We start from the raw sequence: 18,085 nt of genomic DNA, 5'->3' as shown, positions 1-18,085 counted from the left end.
TCATCTGTGGACGATGACACACATACTGTGTCCCCTTTCAAAGGCAGGGAACAGGTCACATCCCTTCTCCCACTCAAGTAATGTGCTTTTCCACAGGGTCAAGTTGACTGTAGTGAACCTAATAGACTATTTTTCAGTTTAAATATTTGGTCAAATAAGGAGAAAGAAGTTAGCAAATTCAATTCCTTCTACTTTATTTGAACATCAAATTCCTGATACTGCCCAGTGCATGGGCCAGGTTTTAGCCTCTGGTTGAATAAATCACCCCTGAGCAAGGCCAAACAGTTTCTTGTCTTCCCTCCTGCTCCCCACCCTCAGCCTGTTCTTTATTTCTGTGCCTGTTCTTTATTTCCTCCTGTGCACCCCACCCTGCTCCTGATCAGGAATAATTTATCTGGTGACTCCATTGGTAGTCCAGGCAGCTGCTCAGGCAGTGTGACAGCAAGGCTGTCCTGTGTAATCAGTACAAGAGAACCCAGCAATGAGCTGTGGAAGGATTAACTTGTGATCAGGGTTTAATTACAAAAAATGGTATCTGCAGCCATCAGGTCTGGCTAGTGTGTGCAACTGTCAAAGTCGCACACACAGCCACTAAATGCAATTATTTCTGTGGTGAGCCTTCTTCCAGGGTTATCTGGGTCTTGGCATGGCAGTTGGAATTGCTTCTTAAGAAGTTCAAGTGGCCTACAGCAGCCACATGTTGTGATGACCATCATCTTCTCAACATCCAGCCTGTGTGGAAGGGAGGGATAATCAGTTGGCATTTGTTTACAGCATTTTAGGCTCATAGCTTTTCAAGTGAACTTCTTTCAATGAACTTCTTTCTTTCCTATGGTGAGATGTTTAGAGGAAAGAGCACAGCCCTCAGTTGAATGCTTCTGTCACCTGCAGGACTACAAATAATGTGGGAAATTATTCCATTTTAAGTTCTCATGAGGCAGAAACTCTGGTGTACTCAGCTGCTGCCTTCCATTTTAGAACAGGATGAACTTGATGATCCTTGTGGGTCCTTTCCAGCTCAGGCTAGTCTGTGATTCTATGATCTCCTCATCTGTTAGGCATCAGGCCTCACTGGAAAACTAATAGAATTTGATTCCCCTGGTCTCTTTTTGGCCTTCTGAATATTTGTAAAGTACCTAGGGATTAAATTTGTTAAAGCTGTGCACTGGACTACTTAAGAGTTTACAGAAGGTCTCTTTTGCAGATGCTGAATTGTGTGTGTTCCTTTTGCAGTTCACAGAGCAAGGAAAACCCCTTTCTCCCACTGCACAGTTAGTGCTGGAATCTGAGGTCGTGGCTGTATGATGCCAGTTCTGGGTTTGAGGTGAGCTAATAAGATAGAAGACTTGCACTTAATTGCTGAATTCACAGCACAGGTAGGTGAAATGAGAGCTTGAATAGGCAGGTAAGGATTTGAGTCTCTCCTTATAGTACTGCAGTTCTCAGGCTGTTGATTCCTGACCATGTTCAGCCTCCTGCTGGCCTTGGTTCTGCCTTTCTCTTTGTCAGTGGGAAACTGTACCGATAACAGGCCAGAACTCAGGTATGGGGAAAAGAGAGTTAAGGGAAAAAATTCTTTTTTGAAAATCCTCTTTTGAAGCGGAGAAAAGTTTTCTTGGTTTCAGTTAAAACTGGGTTTTAACACAACTTTCTTAGCAATTGAGACAAACCTTAACTCTAAAAGTCTTCCTTCAGGTTTCACAGCCCTTTTGTCAACTCGGCATACGAGGTCAGTCGCTCAGTTTTCAAAATGCTGGGGCATGCTTGAATGTGCTTTGAAGGGGACAATTTTTAGCATAAGGATTAATTTAAACTAGTTCCTGAATTATTTCTGCAAAAGCAGAACCCTTCATTGTTTTCCATTCTTGAACATTGTATTGGCTTGGATTGTTGGGAATGTAACTTCTTCCCCCCCAGTAACTGAACTCTAATACTGCTGCACTGTTTACTTGTATTGAAGCCTTGGTTTCCTGTCAAATTCTCCTAATGGGGAGCAGAACTACACAGGCTCAGATAGTGCCCTTGTAATTATAAAATATACCTGAATTACACTACTAGGAGCATGTTATGAGACAACTGAAGTGGCATTAGTTACCTTAGATGAAATTTCTTATTTTACTATCTTAGCTATTTGAAATAGGTATTTATAGTCTAAACCACTTTTTCAGTCTTTAAAAAACAAACAAAACAAAACCTCCAACCATCAAAAACAACAAAATAGCCCTCCAAACCTGGAATATTGATGTCTGTCTTTTTTTTTAAAGCAAAACAACAAAAACTTAAGGAAGTGAGATGACCTTCCTTGATTAGATGTAAATCCCTGTGTAATTAATGACCTTATTGTTGCTATTAACCAGTTTATACAGCAACATTGTACACTGCTGGGTGGATGCTAACCACATTTTCCTCCCTGAATTATAAAGGCACAGTTGTTCATGAATTTCCCTACTTAGAGATGGCCAAATAAGGAAAACAACTTTAGTACTGTACAGCCTCAGTTACCCTTACTTTGTTGAAGAGGAACATGATCCTTCACAACGGCTCAAAGTGACATTTGTGGAACAGCCTTTGTAAGTTATTTCTTCTTCATATTCAACTTCTCTACAATGCTCTGTCAAATGTAAAAAGAAAAAATTTCTGCTATAATTCATCTTGGTCTTCCTGAGTGACCTTTGTTAGATGCCCAAAGCCTCCATATTTGGTTTCCTGGAAAACCATTCTCATTGCATGAGATAATTAACAAGTCATAAGTGAGTTACACAGCAAGAGAAGGTTTTAAACTGGGCACTAAAGTTGCAGGAGAGGCTTACCCTGGAGGACAGCAAAAGAAAAGAATAAATTTTAAGAAAACAGAAGTTGTTGGAATTACAAATAAGCAAAAAAATCCAGTTAAGAATATAGTACACATTCAGTCCAGCATGGAAGAACTAATCCTATGCTGAGAACACAAAGATGCAAAGAGAACAACCACTTGGCTCATTCTGGTAGAATTATTTCTGGTTCACAGACTTTACTTATATTTTAAGGATATATTTATAGGTAGCCAGAAGTTCACAACTTGCCTTGCTTGGGAGAATGTGTCATGCTACGTGTTAGGTAACAATCTATGTGTCAGTGTTGTATTTTCCCCTGCCTTGAAGCACCACACTAAGCTATTTATGAAGCAGAAAGCTGACTGAAAACACAAGTTTTGCAAGGAGTTCAAAGATAGTGTATGAAGTTTATATTAAGGAGACAAAGATGTTGAAAACTGTGAAGGCAATTCATACACTGCTCACACCTGATCCTGCACAATAATCTTTTAAGCACAGTTAGGTCCTCTGCTGAGAGAAAGGTTATAGATTATTGAACATTATTGCAGGGGAAGCTCAGTTAATGCTGTAGTATGACTTTGGGATTTTTTAAATTGGAAAATAAGATAACTACTAACTGGGCAGTAGACTAAGATGCTGTATCTATATGCCCAAGCATGTGAGAGCTAACGGGAAGGCTGCAGGGTAATGAGGGGATAACCTGTTCCAATAAGTTTCTTACAATGCTTTTTAAGATGACAGAGTGAAGGTTCTGTGGCTCTCCTGAAGTGCCTCCTGTTAGACTCTTTAACTCACACTTCTTAATGTTTAAAATATTGAATAGCAGGGAACCTGTATGAAATGTAAGACGTCAGACAATAGCTTTAGAAAAGTAACTGCAGAAAGGACAAAAAAGATGAGCCAATGGATACAAACATGATCATAGCCAAAGGATACATAAAGAAAATTCATACGCTCATCAAAAAAAAGGCATTCAAAGCAAATCCATGATAGAGGAAATGAGACAGAGATACATTACCATGTGGCACTGTTGATGGCACAACAGAGGACAGGGATGTTGAAAGTCCAGAGGTGAGAGGAGGAGATGATGTCGTGCGGGCAGTGGTCAGTGTTGTTGTTCGCAGGGAACTCTGTTCAACTGACTCTGTAGAAGCCGTTGTGATAACACGGGGAGCAAAGGTAATAGTTGTAGACAAAACAGTTGGGATCAACGCTGGCCTAGACTGGGCAGAGATACTGGTAGGGACAGCGAATGAAGATGTTTTGCCATGTGGAGTCAATGTGGTGTTTTGGAAGTAAGGATGTGTAGTGCTCTCAGCAGATCTAAATGTGGAAGTAGTCAGGGATGTAGGCACAGATGTTGTACTGACGGCTGAGGCCAAAGCAGAAGAGAATGGAGACGTGGCAGTGGATGGCAGCTGGGTGCTGAGTGGGCTGCTGGGGGCAGGCAGAGAGCTGGGATTTGGAGAGGTTTCCAGAGGCACTTCTGCGGAGACAGAGGTTCTGGAGGTGCTGCTGATGGAGGTGGTGGCCGTGGTCTGGTGCGTGGTCACAGGTGGCCCAATGTGCGGCACAGTTGACTGTTCATGGGTGAAGGCTGCCAGGAGGAAGGCACAGGTAAAATTGAGAATGCCCACCTGGACGCTTCACTCCCCTTGCTCAGACATGAGGAAAGAATCAGAAAAGCCAAAGCAGGAACACATGCACATATCCAGAGAGAGACAGATTTCAGAAATAAAGAAATTAAAAACCAAATGAGGATGCACCTGAGGAGATGCAAAGGCAGTCACTCACCACATTGCACCACTTGCCAATATCCAGTCTCCAAGCAATGACTACCTGGCAGTAACTGCCCTACTCTCCCACTGTACAGCTCAGCATGATATTCTGTGGCATGCAGTGTCTCCTTGGACTCTGGTTTGGGCCACTATGCAGGCTGTGTCCCTGATGGACTCCTGACCACCCCATGCACACTCCCTGGCTGGCAGAAAGACAAACAGAGGAGGCCCGGGGTGGAGCTGGCACTCCGGATCAATCCGCAAAGCACTTGTGTGCCATCAACACCGGCTGGGACTCACATCTAAAACGCAGTACCAGGAAACCTGCTGGGAACAATAATGAGCTCTGTCCCAAGCAGAGACAGTGCACAAGCCAAGAAATACAATGGAAAACCAAACCGGTCAATTGCAAAGTAAGAGAGGGGCAAGCAGCCGCACAAATGCAGAACTGGAATGTGGTTTTTGAAAGAAACAGTGGAGGTAGGGAAGATCAGTTGAGTGACAGAAAAAATGAGAGCTGGAAAGAGCAAGAAGGAAAAGGATGGCTAGGAAGGAGCCTTACTGGGCTGTGTGGAGCTGAGCCATGTTGAGGACACAGTTGAGGAGGGAGAAGAAGCAGGTGATGGCAGCGTGCTGGTTTTGGCCGTGGTGGGAGCAGAGGACTCTGTGACAGGAGACTCCTTTGCAGCACTGGTTGTTGGGGAAGAAGCCCTGGGCCTCAGGGTTGTAGGTGTGGGCCTGGGGCTGGTGCTGGGAGCTGCTGTGGAGGAGGCTGTGGAAGTGGTGGCAGTGGATGGCAGCCGGGTGCTGAGCGGGCTGCTGGGGGCAGGTGGAGAGCTGGGATGTGGAGAGGCTGTTTCCAGAGGCACTTCTGTGGAGACAGAGGTTCTGGAGGTGCTGCTGATGGAGGTGGTGGCTGTGGTTTTCTCTGTGGTCACAGGTGGCCCGATATGTGGCACAGTTGACTGTTCAAGAGTGAAGGCTGCCAGGAGGAAAACAGGTCAATTGCACATGACAACAAGAGTAGGAAATGGAGGTGCTCAGAGGACTCAGATTGTGGATAGAATTTAAAATAGAATGCCAATGCTGGAGTGTTTCTCGGAAAAAAGGAACACTAGGACTGGGAGTCTTCTCCATAAGCCACTGTCTGGCTTCTGTCCTCAAAAGGGAGGAAATGGATATAGTGGCTTCCAACCGGCAAGATCCCAGTACTTTTTCTTAGAAGGGCACCCTGTCTGGATATGCAAGTCTACATTTATTAACAAGGAGAGCATAAAGACACTCAACTTTAAGAGAAGAAGGCTCCATGGGAGAGAGAAGTGCCCCAGATCCATAACCAAGTAAGATGATACTAGTGTTTGAAATCAGATAAAGGGGGTATGGGGAGCAAAAAATAAAACAATTTTGCAAGCAACCTGTGTGGCTGGAAAGAGTGAGTGCAAAAGCGAGAGGGGGGAATCACCATGATGGATATGAGGGAGCCTTACTGGGCTGTGTGGAGCTGAGCCATGTTGAGGACACAGCTGAGGAGGGAGAAGAAGCAGGTGATGGCAGCGCGCTGGTTTTGGCCGTGGTGGGAGCAGAGGACTCTGTGACAGGAGACTCCTTTGCAGCACTGGTTGTTGGGGAAGAAGCCCTGGGCCTCAGGGTTGTAGGTGTGGGCCTGGGGCTGGTGCTGGGAGCTGCTGTGGAGGAGGCTGTGGAAGTGGTGGCAGTGGATGGCAGCCGGGTGCTGAGCGGGCTGCTGGGGGCAGGTGGAGAGCTGGGATGCGGAGAGGCTGTTTCCAGAGGCCCTTCTGTGCTGCTTGGTGGGTTGCTCCCTGTGGAGACAGAGGTTCTGGAGCTGCTGCTGAAGGAGGTGGTGGCTGTGATCTTCTCTGTGGTCACAGGTGGCCTGATATGTGGCACAGTTGAGTGTTTGTGGGTGAAGGCTGCTGGAAGTAAAGCAGAGAGATTCTGAGGATGAGGGCAGCAAAAGCTGAAATGGAGGTGGCCAAAGGCCTCATATTCAGGATATGAACAAAAACAGCAGGGCTGTGCTGCACTGAGTATTCCCTGGGAAAAAGGGAGCACTGAGATTGTGGGCCCTGTCTACAAGCCATCTAGTTTCTGTCTTTAAAAGGGAGGAAATGGATAGAGTGCCTTCTAACAGGCAACACCCCACTACCAGTTCCTGGGAGAGGACTCTGTGCGAATATGCATGTGTCCCTTCAGGGAATAGGGAGAGCTTAAGAACAGTTCCCTCTGAGACTGGCAGTTCAGGCTCCATGGGAGAGACCAGTGTCCCAGAGCCCTACCTAAGTAGAGCCATGCCAGTGATCCAATGCAGAAACACAGGGGTTCGCGAGCAAAAACGAAAACAAGTTGGCAAGCAGCCTGTGTGGCTGGACAGAAAGAATCAAAAATGGAATTCATGCAGGTGCCTACCAGGCTGTGCGGAGCTCAGCCACACTGAGGACACAGTTGAGGAGGGAGAAGAAGCAGGTGATGGCAGCGTGCTGGTTTTGGCCGTGGTGGGAGCAGAGGACTCTGTGACAGGAGACTCCTTTGCAGCACTGGTTGTTGGGGAAGAAGCCCTGGGCCTCAAGGTTGTAGGTGTGGGCCTGGGGCTGGTGCTGGGAGCTGCTGTGGAGGAGGCTGTGGAAGTGGTGGCAGTGGATGGCAGCCGGGTGCTGAGCGGGCTGCTGGGGGCAGGTGGAGAGCTGGGATGTGGAGAGGCTGTTTCCAGAGGCCCTTCTGTGCTGCTTGGTGGGCTGGGTCCTGTGGACAAAGAGGTCCTGGAGGTGCTGCTGATGGAGGTGGTGGCTGTGATCTTCTCTGTGGTCACAGGCGGCCCAATGTGTGGCACAGTTGACTGTTTGTGGGTGAAGGCTGCTGGAAGTAAAGCAGAGAGATTCTGAGGATGAGGGCAGCAAAAGCTGAAATGGAGGTCGCCAGAGACCTCTGATTTAGGATATGAAGAAAAATAGCAGGGTGGTGCTGCACTGAGTATTCCCTGGGAAATATGGGGCACTGAGATTGTGGGTCCTGTCTGAAGCTGTTTGGTTTCTGTTTTAAAAAGGAGGAAATGGATACAGTTCCTTCTAACAGGCAACATCCTAGTACCAATTCCTGGGAGAGGACCCTGTCTGGATATGCATATGCCCCTTAAGGGAATAGGGAGAGCTTAAACACAGTCTCTTGTGAGACTGTCAATTCAGGCACCATGGGAGCAACCAGTGTCCCAGAGCCCTACCTAAGTAGAGCCATGCCAGAGAACCCAATGCAGGGAGAAGGGGGAATGGTAAGCAAAAATTAAAACCACTCTGCAAGCAGCCTTTGCAACTGGAAACTAAGAAGGGAAATGGGAGAGCGGGAGGAAATAGCAGGATTGATAGGAGGGAGCCTCACCAGGCTGTGAGGAGCTGAGCCACACTGAGGACACAGTTGAGGAGGGAGAAGAAGCAGGTGATGGCAGCACGCTGGTTTTGGCCGTGGTGGGAGCAGAGGACTCTGTGACAGGAGACTCCTTTGCAGCACTGGTTGTTGGGGAAGAAGCCCTGGGCCTCAGGGTTGTAGGTGTGGGCCTGGGGCTGGTGCTGGGAGCTGCTGTGGAGGAGGCTGTGGAAGTGGTGGCAGTGGATGGCAGCCGGGTGCTGAGCGGGCTGCTGGGGGCAGGTGGAGAGCTGGGATGTGGAGAAGCTGTTTCCAGAGGCACTTCTGTGGAGACAGAGGTTCTGGAGGTGCTGCTGATTGAGGTGGCAGCCGTGGTCTTCTCTGTGGTCACAGGCAGCCTGATGTGTGGCACAGTTGACTGTTCAAGAGTGAAGGCTGCCAGGAGGAAAACAGGTCAATTGCACATGACAACAAGAGTAGGAAATGGAGGTGCTCAAAGGACTCAGATTGTGGATAGAATTTAAAATGGAATGCCAATGTTGTTGTGAGTGTTTCTGGGAAAAACGGAACACTGGGATTGGGAGTCATCTCCACAAGCCACTGTCTGGCTTCTGTCCTCAAAAGGGAGGAAATGGATACAGTAGCTTCCAACAGGCAAGTTCCTAGTATTTGTTCTTAGAAGAGCACCCTGACCGGATATGCATGTGTCCCTTCAAGGAATAGGGAGAGCTTAATTATAGTCCCCTCTGAGATTGGCAGGGCAGGCTACATGGCAGAAACCAGTGCCCCAGAGCCATAACAAAGTAATCCCATACTACTGTTCCAATGCAGAAATAAAGGGGGTGTAGATTAAAAATTAAAACGAGTATGCAGGGAACCTGTGTGGCTGGAAAGGATAAGTAGAAAGGGAAGAGCAGCAGGAAGCACCAGGATGGATATGAGGGAGCCTTACCAGGCTGTGAGGAGCTGAGCCACACTGAGGACACAGTTGAGGAGGGAGAAGAAGCAGGTGATGGCAGCGCGCTGGTTTTGGCCGTGGTGGGAGCAGAGGACTCTGTGACAGGAGACTCCTTTGCAGCACTGGTTGTTGGGGAAGAAGCCCTGGGCCTCAGGGTTGTAGGTGTGGGCCTGGGGCTGGTGCTGGGAGCTGCTGTGGAGGAGGCTGTGGAAGTGGTGGCAGTGGATGGCAGCCGGGTGCTGAGCGGGCTGCTGGGGGCAGGTGGAGAGCTGGGATGTGGAGAGGCTGTTTCCAGAGGCCCTTCTGTGCTGCTTGGTGGGCTGGGTCCTGTGGAGAAAGAGGTCCTGGAGGTGCTGCTGATGGAGGTGGTGGCTGTGATCTTCTCTGTGGTCACAGGCGGCCCAATGTGTGGCACAGTTGACTGTTTGTGGGTGAAGGCTGCCAGGAGGGAAGCACAGGTTAGTTGTGGATGAGGACATAATGAGAAGACAAATGTGGTCACTGTAGCTCCAGACTGGGAGCACCAACATTAACAACTTCAGCATGCTGCACTGAGCATTTATCAGATAGAGGGAGGTGGGACCAAGGGCTCTGCCTTATAGCTGCCCTCTTTTTTTCTCATAAAAAGGCAGGAAAATGACATGCTGCTTTCCAACAGGCATGATGCCTCTTCCTCTTTCTGGAAGCGGACCCTGTGTGGATGTGCACGTCTCCCAAGGAATAGGAGCACATTAATGTTTGCCCACTTCAGAAATGACATGGTGGCCAGTGTGGGAGTGACCGGAGCCCCAGGGCAGTACCTAATGACAATCACATCACGCTGCTGATTCAAAAAGAATTTGGAATGGAGAGCAAATTTAAAGAAAACAGGCAAGTGGTCTGCACTCATGGAAATGAAAAAGAGAAAAGGGAGAGCACGCAGAAGCAGAAGGACACGTAAGAGAGGACCTTACCAGGCTGTGAGGAGCTGAGCCATGTTGAGGACACAGTTGAGGAGGGAGAAGAAGCAGGTGATGGCAGCGTGCTGGTTTTGGCCGTGGTGGGAGCAGAGGACTCTGTGACAGGAGACTCCTTTGCAGCACTGGTTGTTGGGGAAGAAGCCCTGGGCCTCAAGGTTGTAGGTGTGGGCCTGGGGCTGGTGCTGGGAGCTGCTGTGGAGGAGGCTGTGGAAGTGGTGGCAGTGGATGGCAGCCGGGTGCTGAGCGGGCTGCTGGGGGCAGGTGGAGAGCTGGGATGTGGAGAGGCTGTTTCCAGAGGCCCTTCTGTGCTGCTTGGTGGGCTGGGTCCTGTGGACAAAGAGGTCCTGGAGGTGCTGCTGATGGAGGTGGTGGCTGTGATCTTCTCTGTGGTCACAGGTGGCCTGATATGTGGCACAGTTGAGTGTTTGTGGGTGAAGGCTGCTGGAAGTAAAGCAGAGAGATTCTGAGGATGAGGGCAGCAAAAGCTGAAATGGAGGTGGCCAAAGGCCTCATATTCAGGATATGAACAAAAACAGCAGGGCTGTGCTGCACTGAGTATTCCCTGGGAAAAAGGGAGCACTGAGATTGTGGGCCCTGTCTACAAGCCATCTAGTTTCTGTCTTTAAAAGGGAGGAAATGGATAGAGTGCCTTCTAACAGGCAACACCCCACTACCAGTTCCTGGGAGAGGACTCTGTGCGAATATGCATGTGTCCCTTCAGGGAATAGGGAGAGCTTAAGAACAGTTCCCTCTGAGACTGGCAGTTCAGGCTCCATGGGAGAGACCAGTGTCCCAGAGCCCTACCTAAGTAGAGCCATGCCAGTGATCCAATGCAGAAACACAGGGGTTCGCGAGCAAAAACGAAAACAAGTTGGCAAGCAGCCTGTGTGGCTGGACAGAAAGAATCAAAAATGGAATTCATGCAGGTGCCTACCAGGCTGTGCGGAGCTCAGCCACACTGAGGACACAGTTGAGGAGGGAGAAGAAGCAGGTGATGGCAGCGCGCTGGTTTTGGCCGTGGTGGGAGCAGAGGACTCTGTGACAGGAGACTCCTTTGCAGCACTGGTTGTTGGGGAAGAAGCCCTGGGCCTCAGGGTTGTAGGTGTGGGCCTGGGGCTGGTGCTGGGAGCTGCTGTGGAGGAGGCTGTGGAAGTGGTGGCAGTGGATGGCAGCCGGGTGCTGAGCGGGCTGCTGGGGGCAGGTGGAGAGCTGGGATGTGGAGAGGCTGTTTCCAGAGGCCCTTCTGTGCTGCTTGGTGGGCTGGGTCCTGTGGAGAAAGAGGTCCTGGAGGTGCTGCTGATGGAGGTGGTGGCTGTGATCTTCTCTGTGGTCACAGGCGGCCCAATGTGTGGCACAGTTGACTGTTTGTGGGTGAAGGCTGCCAGGAGGGAAGCACAGGTTAGTTGTGGATGAGGACATAATGAGAAGACAAATGTGGTCACTGTAGCTCCAGACTGGGAGCACCAACATTAACAACTTCAGCATGCTGCACTGAGCATTTATCAGATAGAGGGAGGTGGGACCAAGGGCTCTGCCTTATAGCTGCCCTCTTTTTTTCTCATAAAAAGGCAGGAAAATGACATGCTGCTTTCCAACAGGCATGATGCCTCTTCCTCTTTCTGGAAGCGGACCCTGTGTGGATGTGCACGTCTCCCAAGGAATAGGAGCACATTAATGTTTGCCCACTTCAGAAATGACATGGTGGCCAGTGTGGGAGCGACCGGAGCCCCAGGGCAGTACCTAATGACAATCACATCACGCTGCTGATTCAAAAAGAATTTGGAATGGAGAGCAAATTTAAAGAAAACAGGCAAGTGGTCTGCACTCATGGAAATGAAAAAGAGAAAAGGGAGAGCACGCAGAAGCAGAAGGACACGTAAGAGAGGACCTTACCAGGCTGTGAGGAGCTGAGCCATGTTGAGGACACAGTTGAGGAGGGAGAAGAAGCAGGTGATGGCAGCGTGCTGGTTTTGGCCGTGGTGGGAGCAGAGGACTCTGTGACAGGAGACTCCTTTGCAGCACTGGTTGTTGGGGAAGAAGCCCTGGGCCTCAAGGTTGTAGGTGTGGGCCTGGGGCTGGTGCTGGGAGCTGCTGTGGAGGAGGCTGTGGAAGTGGTGGCAGTGGATGGCAGCCGGGTGCTGAGCGGGCTGCTGGGGGCAGGTGGAGAGCTGGGATGTGGAGAGGCTGTTTCCAGAGGCACTTCTGTGGAGACAGAGGTTCTGGTGGTGCTGCTGATTGAGGTGGTGGCTGTGGTCTTCTCTGTGGTCACAGGTGGCCTGATATGTGGCACAGTTGACGGTTCATGGGTGAAGGCTGCCAGGAGGGAAGCAAAGGTCATTGGTATGTTGCTGGCTTATGGGAAGTTGGGTGATGTTGACTCCTTGTTTTGAAGGTTTTGTGCTTAGTTATGGGCCAGGATGGGCGGCCTGGTTCCCACTAAATCTGGTTGATTTCGGGTTTGGTTTTTTTTTCCGTCAATAAAGGTGTCCATTATCCTAAGTACGTTCCATCCTGTCCTGCTTTTCTTTCATAATACTTGCTGTTGACTATTTTGAAGGTTGACCTCTAGCAAGTTATCTCCTTCTTCCTCGAACAGCTGAGTGGGAAAGAGGTATCACTTTTTTACTGGTACTTTAAAACTGGCCTGCTGCCAACTTCTCTGGGAGAGATCAATGGGAGGGCCATGGCTAGTGAAGGGATATGGATGCATTGGCCAGGGATGACTCTTATCTCTTTCATGACCAGAGCACTCACCTGGTACTACTTTAGTAGTTGGTGTCTTAGCTCTGGTTGGCTCCCTTGCTACAAAGAAAGGGGTGAGAGAAAAGAATGATTGAGTCTTGGGAACGATTCTCGGCAAAGCATGTTGCAGCATCTCCCCATAGGAGGATCAGGATCACAAATTTGGCACGTGGGTCTAAGTGAAAGAACTTTAGCCTGGAGTTGACTGTACACTTTCTTGCCCACCCTCCAATGGTGACTCTTGCACACAGGGCCAGCATTGTTCCATGAGGTCATATTTGTTGAATGGCACTTTTTATGGGTGTTCCAGGGCCTAGGCATCCTTTGGCTGGAGATTATGCCTTGGGTTATGCTTCTCACTCAAAACTGTCCTGAGCTGTAAACTGGAGATGTGTTTCCAGTTTCCCTGCCTTTTGTTCACCCCCGCCCCACTGTGCATTCTTAGGGCAGCACTGTAAAAAGAGAGAGGTGTTTTAGCTTGGATCTTATTGGTAGCTGTAGGGCAGGAACTCCTGGATGCCTGAACCCTCAATAGAGGCCTGTGCCCCAGAACCAAAGCCCTGAAGTTACAGGGAGAAGGATACAGTCAGGGTCATGTGTGGGTCAGGCCCAGCACCTGCTGGTGTCCCGTGGCAATAGCAGGGGCAATTGAGAATAAGTACCAAAAGGGAAGCCTTTGTGGGACATGCTGCTTAGAAGAGAAGGGTGGGAGCTGGAAGAAGCAGGCAGAGCAGCAAGAAGAGCAGGAGAGAGCCTTACCAGGATATGATGTTTCCAGCTGAGTTGAGGAGAGGGAAGAAGCAGATGAGGCTGAAGTGATGGGCAAAGAGGTGGAGCTTGGAAATGTCCTTGTCAGTGGAACTTCTGGGCTGGTGGCAGGGCTGGTCTCTCTCGGGACAGAGGTGCTGCTGGTGGATGTGGGAGGGGTGGTCTGTGTCTGTGTCATGAGGTGCTGCACAGGCTGTGTCAAGGTTGTTCTTAAGTGGGTGACAACTGCAGAGAGAAAAGCACATGTTGATTGAGGGTGGGTCTGAAGGGTGCCTCTGACAATTTGACTTTTTCTAAAGCTCCTGAGGAAAGAAGAGCCTTGTTGGATGCACATGTTTCCCCTCCCAAGTATTCCAAACTGGGCAAGACCATCATCTGGAAAAGCTGAGGTAGGTGAAGCAGAGTCTTAGGCCAAAGACATCTCTCTAGTCCCTTTTACTCACCTTCTGGGTAGTGCAGAGTGGTTGCTTCAGTTCCCTCACTCTCTGTGGTGAAAGAATGAATATTAGTAATGGTTGGGAGCTGGAACTGCTTGCACAAGAAGACCAATATATATGCACCCCAAGAGTACTTTGTGGGAGAAACCTGGGTTTGGGAAAGAGTGTACAGCTGCCCTCTCACTACAGTAAACTTCCCACCACACACTGTCCCAGCTTGTCAGTTGCTAATGTAGCAATTCATGTTGTCAAACAGCCTCAGAGGACACTGTCCTTGTTTGTATATCGAGTGACAGACATTCAAAAAGGTTCATATTTTTGGGGGGAGTATTTCTTGCTATGAAATATATAGGGGCAGGGGGAATATGCATTCTGTGGTCTGTGAGTTTTCAAGAACTTGCTTTGAGGCATAGAGATATTTTGTCTTAAATTTGGAGGAACTGTTGGAAGAGAAATTTTAGCTTTAACATCATATTTTGAGGTCAGATGCTTGCTGCATTGGCAAGATAAATTTCCATTTTAATCACACTTCTTGTCCATGTCCTTTCCTTTCTGTTAGCAATATTAAGACCACTAGTAAGAATGCTTGGCTTTTTTATAAGGAGTATATTGACATATGCCTTGTGAGTGATGGCTTCACCTGACAGATGTAAGAAAGTGCTATTTACCTGCTGTTGTTATTTTAGGCTGGCTGAAAGTTGTGCTCTGAGTTGTGGTTTGAATAGGTATTGAGGAGGTTGCTGTTTCCCTTTTGGTGGTGGTCTTGAAGGGTGGTGAGGTGACCCCTGCTTGTTCTGTCTCAGTTGAAGCAGCAGTTGATGAGGCAGAAGGTGATGAGGGAGCAGACTTTGGTGTAGTGGCCGTGGTTCTTTTCATTGAGGTAGTCATGGAAGGGGTAGTGATGGTTGTAGTCATGTTTGGTGTGGTAAAAATTGATGTTGTATGTTCTTTTGGGGTAGAGGTAAAAATATAATGTGAGTAACCAATTCATAGAAAAATTAAAACCAGATAAATTATAAAGAAGATATTAATATTTTAGAGATAATTCTTTATTTTTCAAATATTTTCAGTATGACTGTTGTATTCATGTTCTCATAAGCTTACTAAATATTTCTGAGGTTTCATTTATTTCCAATTGTTTCATGTCTGTCTCTGTTCTAATTTTCTATATTTTTCTGTATTAGATTTGTTTAATATATAAGTAGTTATCTTTGTGTCACTTTGGCTAAAGTCCATGTGGGCTTTGTCCATTGGCTTTTATTATGTTTCAAATCAGCCACACTTGCAGCTTTATGCAATTTGTATTGAAAAGCTAAATAACATCGTACTATAGCCTCCCCTTGCCTCAGTGCACAAATCATCTGTCACAATGTCAGCTTTCATGTGTTTTGACTCCTTTGGGACCTGTTTTTACCTCTGCTTTCCCTGACAGCCATGGTCCAAGGTGGTTTATTAGCTGAAGTGCATGTTGGTATGAGGCTAAATGAGGCTCCACAAACCACAGAATCAGAAGGTAATTTGTGCTGGCAGAGTCATCCTCCAGAGAACAGGAATTTGGAAGCCTAGACAAGGATGCTACATTGATACCTGTGTGACTCTGCTTTGAGGCTTGCTTACATTGTTCAGAGCCAATAGATTGGGTGCTCCTTGAACCCCATAAATGAACCAGTGGAAAAGAGGCTGAAGCTGAGCTAATAAAGCCAACTGGAGCTGGGCTTGCTCACTGCTTATAGAACTTCTAATTGTCTATCTCATTTCTCAGATGACTCAGTTTTTGGTTGCACTTTCAACCTAATGCCTATGTCCTGTATCTTTTTATGCACTTTCAGTCTACACTTCTGAACATTTCTGGTTTACCAACTTCCTTTCTGGAAGCCTGCACTGCCTGCTTCACAATTTGGAGTCTAATGCTTGGAGGTTGTGTGAATTTGAAATGCATTCCTAGGAATGGTATCTCAATGATGTACAGAGGTTTAGAACAAGCTTATAATAACTTATTTTAGACAATAACACTAAAAACCTACCAGTAGTTGACTTTATTGTGACAAGAGGTTTTGAGGGTGAAGTTCTTGGAACTGTAATTTTTGCAGTTATTGTTGGATTTGTAGTCTCAGGTGATACAGTTGTTTCAGAAGAAGTACTAGGTACTGTTGGAAGTGTGCTCATGGTAGAGCTTCCTGTTACTTTAGGTTGCACTGTTGTTACTAAGAGAAAAAAAATCAAAATTGAAAGATGAGAAATAGTCCTCAATAATATATTGATAACATATATATTAACGGAATTTTTCTAAAGTAAAACAAGTGTTTTTATAGCTATTAGCAGTAGCTACTATTAAAACCCATTACCTTTTAAATTAAACCTTGAAGAGCTGTTATCCATTGCTTCCTTTGCTATTATGTGCAATGAATACATTAAAGAGGTATTCTTGGAAATACCTTTCTCTTGACTTTAAAGTGAATCTGGCATAAACCCTAGTTCCTATCAGCAGAGATGGAACAATATTCCAATCCTCTATCAAATAGTATCCATAATTTTATTATTCACACAACCCACAGAATAAAGTTTTCCAATACCACCTGTCTTCAGGGAAATTAATGGAATTTCTAACAAATTTAAGATCAAGATCTGTAGATTCCTTTCCTGTATCAGGCTATATCCTGTATCAGGGATTTGGTATAGTCAGTCACACCTTTCCATCAAGACTTTCTTCAATTGCTGAAGTGTTATATGGCCCATCCCTGGTATGATTTGGCATAAATTTATGAGAGATCCTTTTTGTCATAGAATGCCTTGGGTTGGCTTAGACTATTAAAGATAATCTAATCCATTCCCTCTGCAATGAGCAGAGATGTCTACAACTAGATCAGGTTGCTCAAATGCCTTTCCAGCCTTAATTGAATGCTTCCAGGTAAGGGAATTCAACAGAGTCTCCAGGCAACATCTTCCAGTGTTTCACCAGCCTCGTCACAAACAATTTCTTCCTTATACTTAGTTTGAATTTACTCTCTTCTGATTTAAAACCATTACCCCTTGTCCCATCAGAACAGGCCCTACTTAAAAAGTCTGTCTCCATCTTTCTTATAAGCCCCATTCTAGTACTGAAAAGCCACAAAGAGATCTCCATGGACCTTTCTCCTCCCCATGCTGAACAACCCCAGATCTCAGCCTTTTCTCACAAGAGAGGTGTTCCAGCCCTCTGGTCATTTTTGTGGCCCTCCTCTGTCTTTCTTGAATTAAAGACTGCAGAGCTGGACAGAGCATTCCAGGGGGGCTCTCATCAGAGCAGAGGGGCACAGTGCCCAGTCTTGCCCTACGGGCTGTGCAGCTTTTGATGCTGCCCAGGATATTATGGTACAAGGACATTTCACCTTATGCATGTGAAACTGATAATGCTGCTATATCACACAAAAAAGAACATTATTGATTTCATAAACACTTATCAGGACATAATATCAGTGTGTAAGTTACACAATTGGTCAACTGTGTAAACTAACCTGGTAAAGGTGAAGATGGTTCGGGTGTGGTGGTAACATTTACTTGTCCTGTTACATAAAGGCAAAACAGGTGATATTTGTGAATAAAAACATATTAAAATATCCCAGATAAGGTACATCTCATTGGACTGGATTCCAAGAACTGTGCTAATTACTGAGCTATTCCTGAAAGTATTTAATCTTACATATTTCAGTGGTCAAATTCACATCAAAGAACTTAATTACAAAGAAATCAATACATCTCATTATTATTATAATGAACACTAGTAAGTTTTTCCTATCTTTGTTATGACTTTTATGGCTAAGGGCACCTCAGTTTTCAGGGATAGTGGAACATGGTTTTGTATGTAAGGGGGATCACTAGCTGAGATCCTGGTTATCCAAGACAGAATTTTGTTTGAGAATTTTGTTCTTAATTTTTCTTAATTTTATTCTTAATTTTTCTTAAAAAACATTTGTTCTTAATGTTTTTTTACATCTGCATGAAAATCCAAACTGTCCAGCTAGAGTCTATCCAAAACCTTATTTATTAAGATAGGTTTTCATGGAAATAAGATATATGGTAATAAACCTCAAGCTAATTAAAAAAAAATCTAGAAACATATTTACTGAGTCCAGTAGCTAAATCTGCTTTTCTGCTACACGTTTCCCTTTATTTCCTGTGAAATGTGTTGAACACCTCTGAGACTCACAGCTCTTCTGAGCCTGTGACTCACACAGATTAGAACACCAATACTGTATTTTACAAGCGGTATAGTAAT

The 18,085-nt window shown here is 46.6% G+C and overlaps 1 protein-coding gene across 1 annotated transcript in view; it reads right to left on the bottom strand.

Moving 5' to 3' along the window:
* Positions 1-554: 554 nt before the first annotated feature.
* LOC132074845 (mucin-6-like) overlaps positions 555-18,085 on the bottom strand; it is a 43,738-nt gene continuing 26,207 nt past the window's right edge. Inside the window, exons 28-41 of the mRNA XM_059474881.1 lie at positions 15,855-16,034; positions 13,837-13,878; positions 13,385-13,618; positions 12,638-12,685; positions 11,932-12,196; positions 11,777-11,862; positions 10,818-11,261; positions 9,883-10,321; positions 8,919-9,370; positions 7,019-7,465; positions 6,255-6,525; positions 3,832-4,178; positions 2,509-2,611; positions 555-732 (exon numbers count right to left, since the gene is read on the bottom strand). Of these exons, the coding sequence (XP_059330864.1) occupies positions 555-732; positions 2,509-2,611; positions 3,832-4,178; positions 6,255-6,525; positions 7,019-7,465; positions 8,919-9,370; positions 9,883-10,321; positions 10,818-11,261; positions 11,777-11,862; positions 11,932-12,196; positions 12,638-12,685; positions 13,385-13,618; positions 13,837-13,878; positions 15,855-16,034 (3,536 nt within the window). The remainder of the gene's footprint in view (positions 733-2,508; positions 2,612-3,831; positions 4,179-6,254; positions 6,526-7,018; positions 7,466-8,918; positions 9,371-9,882; positions 10,322-10,817; positions 11,262-11,776; positions 11,863-11,931; positions 12,197-12,637; positions 12,686-13,384; positions 13,619-13,836; positions 13,879-15,854; positions 16,035-18,085) is intronic.

Source organism: Ammospiza nelsoni, chromosome 6, assembly GCF_027579445.1.
Source record: "Ammospiza nelsoni isolate bAmmNel1 chromosome 6, bAmmNel1.pri, whole genome shotgun sequence".
Taxonomy (NCBI): domain Eukaryota; kingdom Metazoa; phylum Chordata; class Aves; order Passeriformes; family Passerellidae; genus Ammospiza; species Ammospiza nelsoni.
Note: the sequence above shows the minus strand (reverse complement) of the source record. Positions and strands in the feature narration are given on the sequence as shown.